General features: G+C 40.5%; 2 protein-coding genes across 3 annotated transcripts in view; one reads left to right on the forward strand and one right to left on the reverse strand.

Annotated features, from left to right (window-relative positions):
- LOC118415369 (leucine-rich repeat neuronal protein 1-like) overlaps window positions 1–14534 on the forward strand; it is a 40250-nt gene extending 25716 nt beyond the window's left edge. The window contains exons 2-5 of the mRNA XM_035819924.1: window positions 10810–11348; window positions 11795–12052; window positions 12428–13135; window positions 13603–14534. Of these exons, the coding sequence (XP_035675817.1) occupies window positions 10845–11348; window positions 11795–12052; window positions 12428–13135; window positions 13603–14211 (2079 nt within the window). The 5' untranslated portion in view covers window positions 10810–10844 and the 3' untranslated portion in view covers window positions 14212–14534. The remainder of the gene's footprint in view (window positions 1–10809; window positions 11349–11794; window positions 12053–12427; window positions 13136–13602) is intronic.
- LOC118415371 (mitochondrial inner membrane protease subunit 2-like) overlaps window positions 1–15207 on the reverse strand; it is a 61165-nt gene that overhangs the window by 42380 nt on the left and 3578 nt on the right. The window lies entirely within an intron of this gene.

Consider the following 15207-nt stretch of genomic DNA (forward strand, 5'->3'; position numbering starts at 1 on the left):
CTCAGTTCAATCTAGACCGGATGGGGACAAGAAGTCTGTCGCAAGTTACACATGGATTCCCAAAATGATGAAATTGAGTCAGTACTTCAATACGCCAGTCCTGGATATTGATTTCACGAGGTTGTTAATTACACACTGACACTGAACCCTGATCCTCAATACCTGCAGTGAGGGTAACCCTGACCTGGAGCAGTAACATATAGCACACCACATTGCTGATGCAACAAGCTGTGGATGATAAACTACTAGGGAAATCATTACACCTCAACGTATTATTAAATCTTAATGAAACATCACTCTCCGTTGCTACTCCATCCCTCCCCTCCATCCCTTTTCTCCCACCAAGTTATCTTGGTAATTTGTTTTTGGAAGGGAGACTGATAGGTTATTCGATAGTAAAGATCCATCATGGACACTGTGCCAAAAGCATTTGTGTGAAGTACATTAAGTCTTCATTACTTACATCAGAAATGGATTGTATACGACATAACCTCGAGAGCAAGACAGATACCACTCAATATGCTGATCCTGGCAGTTTGTATTGGACCTGCAATTAAGAAAACATGAAGGCATTTTAATAGGAAATGGGCAGTTAGTCAGAAGACACAAAGCATGAGAGCCATTAAGGATAATGTACCTGTAAGAGACTCTATTGATAACTCATCTTTTATGACAGATGTTATCATGATAATCGTACTCAGCAGTTCTGGCCATAACTAAGAGTCCTGTCAAACAAATCATGACACATACTAAGTTTAGCTGTCCTATATTAATGCGTTGATCCAATATTCTTCCCAGGTAAGCTTTCGCATTTTTCTTCAAATTGATTCAGTGTTTATTTCACCATTATGTTAATGAGCATAGACACAATGCATCAGTTCACATTTTGTCTGGAAACCCCCAGAGCAAAGATAACTCTAATGTCTCTATGTCTACAATGAGGACATTTATTGAAGAACTGTGTATGTACCTTAAGGCTTTGCCCTGAGGTCACGATCCTGTTTACGTATTCCTGAGCTCCAATGCATATACAGGCTCTCCTCATGACCCTATCCAACCAGAGAGGTCTACAGTCATCCATTGCTGACAGATCCCATTAATCAGTCTATGCCTGGAACACTAAAAGCCCGTAGGGTCTCCAGAGCCCAGACAGTGCCACGGGCTATTTCAGCCTCTTTAAGTCTCCTACCATTGTTCCGACTCCTTCCCCTTGACTGATCCGCTACGACTTTTGTCTGATTGCCTCCCGAGATGTCCTTTCTTACACGTGAGAAGAAGCACTTACGACAAGAGCAGCACCTCCGGGGGGAGTTGTAAGTGACGGGTCAGACCTGATGAGGTTAGCAGAAGTGGCGGCTGGGGCGCTTGGGTAACATCAATCATTTCCGTACTCTTCTGCTCTCTCGGATTCTTTTGTTGATAACATTCAAAGTCATGGGAAGTCCGGGAACACACTAGCTGATTGTTTGACAGGTATGTGCATCTTTATTGATTGCCTTGAGGCATTAAAACTGTGGCACCTCAATGTACAAGCTATTAGCTTTGTGGTGGGCTTTCAGGCGGGATTCTGTGAGCCATAGATCCCTTAAGTTCTCCAATGAAAGGAAACGGCCACTTACTATACATGGCATCCGTCACCCCTGTTTACACCTAAATGTGGTGACCAGGAGAAAGATATCATACAATATGCTTTATCACAGTGATAAGGTTTTCTCCCATTGCAGTTGAATGGTATAACTTAGCCATTGACTTCAGCATAGCAGGCAGCAACAAGTCAACAGTAGAAGTGCTTTTACTCATTCAGGAAGCAGATACACATGTACATTGTACATGCTCCTACATAAATGACAGCAGTTTTTGTTGGTTTATATGTGTGTTATTAACATCCTTGAGTCAAGACAAGTTTTAGCAGTGTATAACTAGATAATGTGTGCTTTGAGATTTATTCTGATATAACATAATTCTTGACAAGGACAAGATGAAGGTTTACCTTTATCAGCAGGGTAACCTATGTCCGTTAAATTAAAAATTTTAGTATCTAGGGATAACAAGTCGATGGACAGTGGTTGCAAATTGCAATGTATTTGAAATATTGCAGATTGAACCACAGTCTGTCGACTTGAAATCCCTAAATACTTTATTTTTAAATACAACGGATATACATGTAGGTTACCCTGCAAATAACCAGCATTACATTGGGTTTAGACTTTTAATAGATGCAAAGTATTGGAAAACTGTACAATATTAAAAACATAAAGTTTCCAAAAGTATCAGAAAGTCATGGAGGCTTTAAACAAAATGCAGAAAATTGTCCATGTATCATATATTTGTTCAGCCTTATGTGTAACATATGGTTGATAATTAGGATACAAGGTGTTTTCTCAGATAAATCTGGACCAGACTGGATATTTCTGCTAAGAGCAGGCCACCAGCCAAATCTTGTAACTCTTTTAGACATGCTGTGAACCCTTTTATACTCGTGGCATGAAATTGCTTCTTCTTGCTACAATGCATTTCTCTGAACAGTTGCTTTTTGCTTCATGCTATTCCCACAATCAGATCTTAAAAATCAGCAACTGAGTAGAATTTCATGGCTGTGGAGGCATCTTTAAAAGCTCTCATGAGTGTTAAATCAACTTCTGGCTGCAAAAGTTTAGTTTTGTCCTCATTTGACTTATACATTTCGTATCTGTCCTTGGTGCTGAATATGTTATCAACTAACATAATAACTGAGAAAGGGATGCACCAAGTATGTTGTTATCATGGAAAGGCTTCAAATAACTGGAACTGCTTACATGGCATTTCTAGTAATCATTTAGTATGGATAATATATATAAACTTTAGAATAGAACACAGTATATTCCATATCACCCGAGGTACTAGCCTGACCGGGGGAGGGCTTGGACCGAGAGTGATGCAGAATACACCATGTTGTATTTTATTTATGTCATACCCAGGTAGGAAAACACTGATTTGCCAAACTACTCATAAAAAGGATGAAATTTGACATTGTTTCCACCTGCGCCAACAACTTTATTTTTAAAGAACATCAATTCGAGAAAAATTTGAACGAAAAGAACTTTGTTCGCTTGCCACAGCAGGCATGGAATGCGTTTTATCTAATCGATGGAAGCCTATGTGATACAACTAAGAAGCCTGTGTAATACATAAAATTATCACCCGGTCCAGAACACCTGTATCGAACGTTACTGTGGCACAGGTTTGACATAAAACTTCATATCACCACAGGTGCAGCCCCTGGGTTGAATTGCAGTTGTGACATTGCCAAATATTACTGTTGATAGTAAAAAATAGCATGATGGATAAACATTTAGACAGGTAAGATTATAGAATAGAAATACATAAAACTATCGTAAAATGTATTTATATGGACACAATCTGATGAAACTTTATGATTATCAATCACACCATAGAGCTAAATAAATCATGCAGATCACAGTCAAAATGGAATACAGGAAAGCTGTACAAAAGTCTTAGCCTTTACCAGAAAGCAAAGTCGACTGCCATATTGCATATCTTTTCCTATGGCGATACCCTTATCAACAAGTACCAAACATGAGTTTTGTCCTTGGTGCTGAATAAAATGTTAGGATAACTCCACCAACAAGGTATAAGGTTAAGTATGTGAAATCCCAACCATAGTAAGCCTGGCTTTCAGCTTCTTCGGTCACCTTCATGTATCACCTTCACTGTAATTTTGAACAATTTCAGTAGAAGTCACTCTAGTACTTAAAACCTGAGTGACATCAAAACAGATGCTCATGTATGGATGCCAACACCAGATGCTGTCATATCCACACAAAATCCACCAACAGCCTGTAATGAACTTAACGGGCTTCATCTGACGTCCTTGTGAAAAGTTCAGTGGCATTTTTATTAGTCTTTATCCCTCCCTGGTGTCGGAGGATCCGATAAGTTACATCCCCATCAGGGAACCTGTACCTGTAATATCAATCAAACAATTGCAGACCTCAGTGTAATGTCTTTTGCTAATCAAATTTGATCTCACCCTTGTGAGTTATAAGGCAGCTTTACGACCTCCAGGTGGAGTAAAGGAAACATTGGATTACTGCTAAAACAAACTGTATGAAAATTAACCTTTCAAGGTTATTGTAGCATTAATATGTATGGGACATACAAGGCAAATAGAGCATTGATTTCAAAAAGGACTCCTTACCCATTTTCTCATTTATTCCCAGGATTCCTTTTATCAACAGTATTCTAGTGTGTTACTGAAATTTCAATTGATGGAGTTTTTGAGGTTTGTCCTTGGTGCTGAATATATTATCAACAACTGAGAATGGTTGCATAGCCTCAGAGGGATCTGAGGGATGTATCTTTGTATGATGGCTCCTTTAAATTTATACACCTAGTACATTGTAAATATCACTGTTTTATCATTTATGTCTCTGCAAGTGTTAAGTGCACAGCTCTTATTATCTATTAACACAGCAGACAGAAAGAAAACATGAAAGGCACCTTAAAGTTTGCAAACTTGAATGTTTCCACCAATGAAATCTTGCCGAAGGACTTTTAAAGCATTATGAACATAATGACGTTTTTATCCATGTCCTTGAATAAACCTGTTCTGCCATTTATTCAATTTCCATCTAGATATGTGATGCATGCAAGTAGCAAATTGAGTTATGTTTATCTCCATTCGGAATGGTATGCAATTTAGAAAAGCATAAAGTATCTGATCAGATGCATATATGTCAAGTAAAAATAAATGGCATGGCCTGGATAGATGCACATTACATAAAGTGGCTGCCCCAAATGACCTTACACAAGTGTAAACTGCACATTCAACTGCATTGCCCATTACATGGGACCAGATAGTACCTACTTTATTCTCAGTCTGCCATAACCACAGGCCTTACAACAGGAGCTGGGATAAAGTAAACACTTCCCAGTGGTGCAGGCTATTATTTCTCACAGAATCCCAGTCATTAAACATTACAACAGGTATCAGGCACACAGACACTCTGCATCTTTGGGGATACAGTAAATTGCCTCCCATTTTCTGCCCGAAAACATTATCAAACTCCTACAGTAGTAATCGGCCCCTTGACGTCTTCAACAGGCATTACGTTGAATTACTTCTCATTTACCTTCATCTATCAAGAGAAACACATTACTTCAAGTCTTTAACTTTATCTAAAGCTTACCTACTTTATCTTAAGTGTAATATCCATATGTATATGAGTTGTCACATTGGAATCCCTTGGCCCCATTCATGCAGCATGCTTAATGCATGTCTAATGTCTGTATCAATCATCCTTTTTGTTTTATGACAACTATAAGCATTTTTACTTCCCCTGGAGCATGCTATATGAGCTACCAATATGTTGCCCTCCTGTATTCCATCTCCAAGTTCAGCACTCATACATTAACACCCCAAGCTTGATCCAATCATTGATTTCTTCCCCTGGATGGATGTTCACCTGTACTCCATTAAGACAGCCCAGGGAGTGAAGGATCTGTAACCACCCTGTGTTGCTCCAGCAGAATTAGATTGGAAATTCACTCACTCTGCCAAAGTTAGGAACTCTCAAAGGGGCGAGAGACTTTTGTTAAGGCGACGTGACTGTCAATGCTAAAAAGATTGAATTACCGGCATTGATTTATTGCCGGTTTCTGTGTGTTGTTTGCCTTAACTTGGAGGCTCTCTCTTGGGCAAGTGCCCTAAATCCATTAGCGCTCCTATGTCAGGGCTGATTGGTACTGGACGCCTTAATCAGTCCGCAGCACTTGGTTGATTATAGAGACGTTTTTAGAATTCCTCCTATATAGTGAAGAAATTCACTGGTTTTAGAGTTTAAGATATCTTAAGAATAAGAAGTCCTTATCAATACATGTAGAATTTTTTATAAGTCAGACTTTCTTTTAATGGACCAGGTATAATAATCATGGTGAAGTTGTATCAATGTTACCACATACAAAGACGCGATATTCAATCATATCATCTTGCCCCATTCATATATCAACCTATCTAGAACAATATAATGTGCAATTCTCTGCAAAAGTGATGAAACAAATTGAATATGTATACATTCATGATGCAGCATACTGATATCAACAGTGTTTACAAGATAGTGGAGTATTATGGGTAGCATGCATACATAATTAGAGTGTCATTTACTCATATGCAAAATGGTAGATTTGATATAGTTTTTTCGAATTTTTTGATATGAGTAATATTAGCTCAAAAGCAATGTTTGCATGTATTCCAACTGTCATGCAATAAATTCTTCTTCTTCTATGCACTGAAAACTTGCCAGGGCTCGAAATACTTTTTTCTGCATACCTGCACTGGTGCAGGTACAGCGTAACATTGAACATTACCTGCACCAGACAACTTTTACCTGCATCACTCTGAATTTAGGAAGTATGGATCATACTAAAATTGTTCAGGTACCATAGCTATTTTTTTTCTTTTATACTTTATAGGTGCTAACAGTCAATGTAGCTAATAACAATCCATGTACATCAACATGATAGGACATCGATGTATAAACTGACAGTACATGGACCAGTGCAGGTTAGGTGCAGGTAGACACCAGAAATACTTGCACAGCTCCAATTTTACCTGGCACTAACCTGCATATGCAGGTGGAATTTCGAGCCCTGCTTGCTGATCATTAGGAAGTTGACAGTGCCCTTGAATTTCTACTTGAGCCACCATGTCATCACTAAAACAACCTGAATCCTCTATTTACTCTAAATTGCACTATATGGGCCTTATCAGTATACAACAGAAATGCCAGGTACAAACATCTCAATATGTCACTCTACACAGCAGCTTTACACATAAGCTTCACTTTGAACCTGTCTATATTTCAACATTGAGTGTTGTGAAAAAATCCAACTTTGATGTATCATGTGTTGGACTAGTCTTGGCTAAAGAGTAAACACCTTCAATGCATCATTTTGAAGGTTGCTACATAATGCATCATAATTTTTGTAATGCAATAAAAACAGTTTTTATAGAAATCTATAAGGGTCCATGGCATTATTGGGATTCAGGAATGACTTTATGAATATGATTTACTCCCAAATAAACCGTCACATAAACTACAGTCATTTACACGGTGGAGATAAAGTTTACATTATACAGAACTTGTACTCCTGATGACAGAAGACATCACCCTCATATAATTGACAGGTGTCAAACAAGACATGTGACTTAGAAGTTTATGTTCAGTCCCTTGCATAACTGAACAGTGCTTTAATATGTTTGTGTTTTTTGTTGTAACCTCTTAACCTCAAACTTAAAACTATCACAAAATGCTTATTCTGTCTTCTGCTCATTTACCCTCTTGTTTCAACCGTGAACCATAAATAACTCCTTCACCAACTTCTCTCTTCTACAGAATTAAATCCCCACACACTTTTAATCATTTACACTACTTACTATTAATCTGTATGTTGAACAAGTAGTCTTTTGGGAAATAATGAACTTTGGAGACGATCCCTCCATGCTCAACATTATCTGAATCCATGGTAATGACCTCGTAGTCATGTGTGCTGCTGTACCGTAAAGATTAGGGCTGGCTACAAAGATATGTATCATTCACAAGTGATTCTTCAAAACCCACAACATTCATGTCACCTGTCTTTGTCACAGGTCACTAGTTTTTACCGGTTGTATGTTAAATTCTTTTATAATCTGCTTGGCAGGTTAAGATATTGTAAAGAGATTAGAGATCTAGCAATCCATCAGCGAAGATTGGCTTGTCAGAGCAAAAGTCGCTTGAAACCCATCATATCGATCTGAAATAAAGCTAACGGTCCTAGGAAGATTGGAAACTGACATTGAAGAAGGTAGCAACCCTAGAAAATACACTCGTATTAATTATGTTTCTAATAGATATGAGGTTTGCACCAATGAAGCAAACTCAAGATAACGATATTCAATATATAACTACCTTTCTTTCTGGTTTGTAATATAAGAATCTATTGTACAGCTGTACATGAAACTGGACACTACTGCAGTTGTCTTGACTTTAGCAACCTGAAGTATTGTTCATAAAGTCATACTCAATTGACATTATAGTTTATACACTTCAAGAATGAAAACTTCCAATATTGTATTCAGCTGGTAACTATATGTTTCATTCTATTGATCTTCTCCCTACATGTATGTACTACACACCATGCTCTCATACAGGCAAGTGAAAGGTCTATCATCTTGATGCCAAACAGGTACACCTTGTCAAAAGGTTACCTCACAATTACCTCTGATTGGCATGGCCATTGCAAGGGAGTCAAGTTTCCATAGTGATTTGCGCAAACAGGATGACAAGAAGTTTACGTTTTAATAGATTTCTTTTCTTTTTAAGGCTTGGGACAAAAAATAAGGAAATCATCTGTCAAGCGTTATTCTAATTTCTCAGTATAGGGTTGAGAAATGCCTGTACCTATAGTAATCAAATTGTCATGGCTCTAGTAGTCCTATACACTCTTGTATAATTCATTGGCAACTCAACATACAGTGCAATACATTCACACTCAAGATAAGCTGTTCACCACATAATTATGTGGTTGTGTCATCCGCTACGTCAACATGTTGGGGAGAGTTTCAACCATTACACCCTAATAAGTCAACAAGCACTCCAAACTTTTAATGGAAAAGACAAACATCATTCTCCAGGCTAAGAATAACTCATTCACCGATACTATCTGAGAGAATTAAATGTGGTGGGCCCATAAGTCATTAGAGTAACATGTCGTTTCTCTACCATTCACCAAAGTGGAATCAATCCAGCAGAGATGACACACACAGATTACGAAGTTCAGTGGGAGAAATTGGACTGCCCATCTTGATAAGGCAAGCATTTACAGTGAGCTAATGGTGTGGCTGGCACACAGACTGGTGTGGCCTGCGTACTTGGCAAACTCACCAGCATAAATCTACAAAATTAGTTCTATTCTAATTACGCCCTGGGTTCCAAAGGTTTTATGTGTAAACCTCTGGGACTTAAAAGACTAAGCTGTGCTTAACTTGGATCCCACAAACTGTGGATTGATTTACAAAGTTAGTCTGACTGACCGCCAGTATTTAGAGGCAGTTCTGATGCGATGAAAATGGTGTCACCAAGAGTCAAGTAAGTCATCCATAAAAATGTCCTGCAATCAAAATATGAATTGCCATCATTGTCTATGTATACTGATTGTACTAAATGCTTGTTTATAAGGGTAATTTATTTTCAGGCCATGTTTGTCAAGGTGAATAAAATATGGAAGGACAAGTTTGTTTGGGAGAAAAATCATTAAAAGGAGATATAGTTGGTGAGATTTCAAGTCCATTTGGGTCCCTAAGATCCTTAATATCTTCTATAACAGTTGCAGATATCAACCTGTACTTCCTACAGCTTTGTTTCTTGTTGAAATGACTATCAAGAAATTTGTCAAAAATTTTTGGAGTAAATGTTTCCCCAACAACGCTGAACCATATCTGGAAATCTGCTGGGTTATACCATACAGCCAATGCCCTCCATGTACATGTACACATACTGTAACAAGATATGTGACCTTACGGACTTCTGGCAGTCTACTGCCCCTCCAGCGGGAAATCATTTAAACTTTAATCTGAAGGTGGCCAGGTTCAGGTCCTTCCCTCCGTTCATACAGACTAGCAATGATATCTGCAACTATAACTTTTAGCCTGTGGTGCTTATTGAAGTTCTAGACGGCACACAGAAGTTGCCAACTTGTTACTTTGACCTTGACCCATCTGATCAGGCCTTCACTTGTAGATAGGTTACAATAATACATAGATATGTCTTTTGATAACAGTATATGGCAAAAACTGGCACTTCAAATTTTCTATGAAGCAACTAATAATAATATTACGTAGAATGATGCAACTACAAGTCAAGGGCTAGAATGTGTTGAACCTTGTCCAAGTGATATGACTCTAGGCACAGGTTTGCATACATTACGAGATACCTTCAGGGCCTGAACTATCGGTTAACTCACAAGAGATATCAAGAACTGTTACATAAAGTAATTCTAACGACACAATCAACTCTGATCATATTTACTGCCCCGGATGCTCGCAGGGCTCCAAAATCAATGTTACTCTGTCGTCAATATATAGAGTTATTGATTCTGTGCAGTACAGGCAGTAATGATGCTGTAGGCTGGTTTGGGCTGCCGCCTCCATGACCATTTGCGTCTGATTGGTTTCCCAGGGAGTTTACAACAGGGCAGAGCCTGTCTCTGTCTGAGGCACGGGGTTAGCAGGGTCCCCACTGATGTTCTCATTAGGTTAGCTCAGCATGTAATATTGGGATCATTTACGATGCCTGCATGGGGTAGAGTAGGAGGTGAATGCATGTGTCGAGCCATGTGAAAGCCTAAGGTGAATATCTAAACAGCATGGAGTATCTATTTTTAGATATTTTGATAGATTTTATTCTGATTGAAGATACAAAATCTGTCTATGAGAAGAAAAAAACCCTTAAGATTTACTATATTGGCTAATTGCATCGATTTGCCCATATGTGTAGTCAGTCAACCATACAAATCACATAGAATGCCTGGAGGATACAACATATAGTGATGCCCTGAGGAGTTAATTAGTATAGTTATTAAGCTATTATCCACCTGTGCCTTTATTGTAGTACAAGTGAAGTGAAACTTTTCCCTTATATAAACTGTTAACCAAACAACTGAACAAAATTCTACCATATGTTTCTATTAGTTTTAGCAACCAGTTGCCTGAGACCACACAAGTTTTAACATCTGTTATGTTTAATGCAAAACTTTCCTCTGTTTATTCAGGTAAGGCTTGGTCAACTGCCATATACTAGACAACGATGGAACAAAGGACTATCGTGACTCTGCGCCTTTCTGCCCTCCTTCTGCTTTGCTATCTACATCATACTTCTGGCAAGCCTTGGAACACCACCTGTCCCCTCCCCTCCTGCACATGTGAACTGCGGGAAAGGCTCACCGACTCCTCTCACTACGTCGATGCTAAGACTGTGGACTGCAGCAACCAGAAGCTCACGGCCATCCCACCAGGCTTGCCTCTGGACACTGAGGTCCTCCTGCTGCAGGTCAACAACATAGCCACCCTGGGGGACAGCCTCAGCCCCCTGGTGAACCTGACAGAACTGGATCTGTCTCAGAACGACATCTCCGACATCGACCAGAACTGGTTCATCGGCCTGAAGCAGCTGGCAAATCTGCAGCTCCAACAGAACTGGATCTCCGGCATCAAGAGTCAGGACTTCCTCCCGCTGAGCAACCTGAGGGAACTGCACCTGGACTACAACCAGATCACGTCGCTGGACGACCTGGCCTTCATGGGTCTCCAGGTAGGGGTATAAAACCGTTTTTTCTTACTGGACCTGTCCAGAAAAACCGGACCTGAAAAAATTTGGTGGACCGGATGTTGTACCTTTCGGAAAATGAACAGATTATATGATCAGGCACTCACACGTTTTGGGGCCTTCTTGTTGAGGGAAACAACAAGAGCGAAGTCAAGTCTATAGTCATTTCTAAAAAGTTTTACAGTCAATAGAACAAAGGCAGTTAACCTTGTAGGATTTTAAAACGCTAGTGGGAGTCGACTACTCCACCAAACCTTGACCAAACAGATTTCTTTGAAGCAAAATGGACCATTGCTTTGAGTATCGTCCATTCACAAGTTCTCACATACTGAATCAGGTCTAGGTTCAGGTCCGGACCTGGACCTGATCCTTTGGACCTGAATCAGACCTGGACCTGAATTTTCTGTACCGGTGCCCATCCCTATCTCCAGGCACTGCAGCAGCTCAACCTCAATGGCAACAACCTGACATCCGTGGGCAGGGGGTGGCTGGAGGAGGTCCCAAGGCTGAAGATCCTCCACGTAGGCGACAACCCGATCACGATGCTGGAGGACGGCAACTTCCAGCCGCTCTACAACCTGGAGCACCTGATCCTGTCAGGTGCAGGGATGGTGGACCTGTCAGCTGGGGTGTTCCATGGGCTACAGAACCTGCGCAGTCTTCACTTACAGAACAACAGATTCATGAAGGTTTGTCTCTTAATACTTTGTCAAAGTTCCCAGATTATAAAGAAAGAACTTGAAGATACTACTCTATTGTATGTTACTCATGATCAGACACTTAACACTTGCATAAGCTATTAATTAGTATGTGACATATGCTATCAATTAGTATGTGACTAAAATCCTAAAAAAAAAAAAGTTACATGTTCAAAAGTTTATGACATGATTTGGGTTTAGAGTTTTCAGCAGGGTGCAATATCATTTCAATTTCAAGTCATAAAATTGCTGTAGCCAATTAGGTTTCAAACTTTTTGTTAGGATGCAATGTCAATATCAAATCTTAGACATAGCTTTAAGATTTCCAATATGATACAGCTTCAATCAGTTTGTTATCATTTCCAGATCCCATCGGCAGCACTAGAAAAAGTATCAAGCCTACAGTTCCTAGAACTGGACTACAACCCTATCATTAAGATCACCTCCCACCAGATCATCAAGCTGCCCCAACTGGTCCAGCTACAGCTCAACCACATGCCCAAGCTCACCATTGTCGACAACGGAGCCTTCCAAAATCTGGCCAACCTCCGGCGCTTAGAGCTCTCCCACAACCCCATGTTAGCATACCTACATCAGGACTCCTTCAGAGAGCTCCCCAACCTGGAAATCCTCCTACTGAACAACAATGCTCTAACGGCGCTGTATGAAGACATCGTGCACAGCCTACCTAACCTGAAACAGGTCAGGTTAGAGGGCAATCCCCTCCGCTGTGACTGCCTCATGCGCTGGGTGGGCATCAATGTCACCGACATCAGCTACCTGGACAGAAAAGCCCTGATCTGTAACTCCCCACCAGAGTACCACGGCATGGACTTGGGAAGCCTGATCCCAGATCTGATGATGAGAAGATGCATGCCAATCATCCAGCCCACCTTCCCTTCATACCTCACTGTGAAGGAGAATGCACACCTGACCCTGGACTGTAGGGCCATGGGGGAACCCCAGCCTAACATCTACTGGGTCCTCCCTAATGGAGACCGCTTCACAAGCAGAAACACCTCGCCAAGAATCAAGCTCACACAGGAGGGAACACTGGAGATGTCAAAAGTTCAGGTAGGGCTGAAATTACATTCTATTCTCTTAGTCATAAGGGACATACCATCATAGGAGTTCGTAGAACTCCCTGTCATTGCACAACTTTGAACTGTTCTCCTTTCATCTATTACAACTTTTTACTAGTAATTGACTCAGCTAGAATACAGCCAGGGCTGTCTAAGTAGCCAAAGGCTATAATCAATTAAGGGCTAGACTAAGAATAACTTTGCACACCAGAGAATACCCACATACATAAATAGTACTTATAAGTTACATATTACGCTGTTCTTTGATGTGGACAAGGCAAATTTGTTCTTAAACATGGGAATGATAACTTTATTTCCCCTTCAAGGCCCTGCTACTGCTCCCAATAGTATGTACAAGGTGGGTAAAAAATTCGACACTCGTCAATTGATGGATAAAATTGCAATTGATGTCATTGGAATAGACCAAAACAATCTCTTCATTGTTGTCTTAACATGTAGGTTCATGACACAGGCCACTACACGTGTGTAGCGATCGATGACGGCTATGGGGACAGTCGTACCATGCTGTTGAACGTTAGCGCCAGCGCCCACCACCTGTTCCACCTGGCAGCCTCCAACATCACCACCCACTCCATCCACCTCAGCTGGCAGACGCCCTACGTGCAGCGTGTGCAGGCCTACCTGCTGCAGTACACCGCCATGATGATGGTAGGGGGCGTACATGTCACGTACCGCGCCCTCATCCCGCCCGAGGTGCAGCACTACAACCTCACCAACCTGGTTCCCTCCACCAACTACAAGGTGTGTCTCACAGTGGCAGACTTCCACACGCACCACCAAGGCGCCTGCATCACAGCCATGACCAAAGAGGCCGCATCGCCGCCAACCCAGGTGGGCCTCATCATCGCCATGGTGATGGGTGGCATGGTAACGGTGGGGATGCTGCTAGCGCTGGTGTCGTATGGAATGAGGAAGTACCGCGTGCGACACTACCACCGGGCAGAGATGCACCACTACATCCACGACATCACCTCCATACCCCTGACAGACCTCTACAGCCCCATAACCACATCCTTATGGGGGAGGGACAACAGCGTAGACGCATGATACCGGGGGGAAGAGAGAACATGTATATTACAGCTTATTCTTTCGAAAAAGTATATGCCTATAGAGAATTTTCTACAAAGAGGATCTGTGTGGAAAGACAAAGAATGGTTTGGATATCTGGCTGAAAATGAAAATTATAGTCTAAGAATATTGTCGCCAGATCTTGGAAATAAAGGTATCAAACATCCACTCAAAACATGGGCTTCTGAGTTCAACATTGTTGATCAACAAAACTCTGTCAACAGCTACCTTTGATTCCTTCTAAACCATTTCAAACCCCTAACAAAGATTCAAGGTCTGCTAAACTATATTGTACCTTCAAGTTATTATGCTCAATAGCATCAAGCTCCTAAGCCCCTGATTCCATACCAAGACATTTCATATTTCTGAGGGGACAAAAATGGAGATTGATATAACTCATGCAATCAACATGTAACTGATGAGGCCTTAAAATTGTGGGAAACTTACAAGTGGGTAAAGTCAACAAAATTTTGTCATTACACACATGCCCTTGATGTATGATAATTTCTATCTATTTTTGTCATGAAGCCTTCTAAAATTCTCTTGTTGGAAAATATTCATGTACAAATAAAAAAACTTCAGACTAACTGTAACAGTAAAGGATTGAATATTAAATAATTTTGATGTCTGTATTTGAATGCAATACTGTACATTGTTGAATTATATTTCATCTTTATTGTAAATTACTAAAGGAGTATTGGCACCTGCATAGACGGCTGTTGCATATTTGATGATGTTCCTTATCTTCCTTTTGTTCAAAATCGATGTGGTATGCAAGTTTTAAATGTGTTCCACACCTACAAGTTATTGCTAACTGAATACTAATGAAGCATCCTGTCATCAGAACGTTACAGACCCCATGCATCATGCGCTGTGCTGACAACTCATCCAGATACCTGGGCTCCTGAAAAATGAGCCTGTATCTTTTGTGGCGTGTTAAGTGTTCGTACGCACACCGTGACAAATGTTCGGCAA

The sequence above is a fragment of the Branchiostoma floridae genome, chromosome 5 (assembly GCF_000003815.2).
Source record: "Branchiostoma floridae strain S238N-H82 chromosome 5, Bfl_VNyyK, whole genome shotgun sequence".
Taxonomy (NCBI): domain Eukaryota; kingdom Metazoa; phylum Chordata; class Leptocardii; order Amphioxiformes; family Branchiostomatidae; genus Branchiostoma; species Branchiostoma floridae.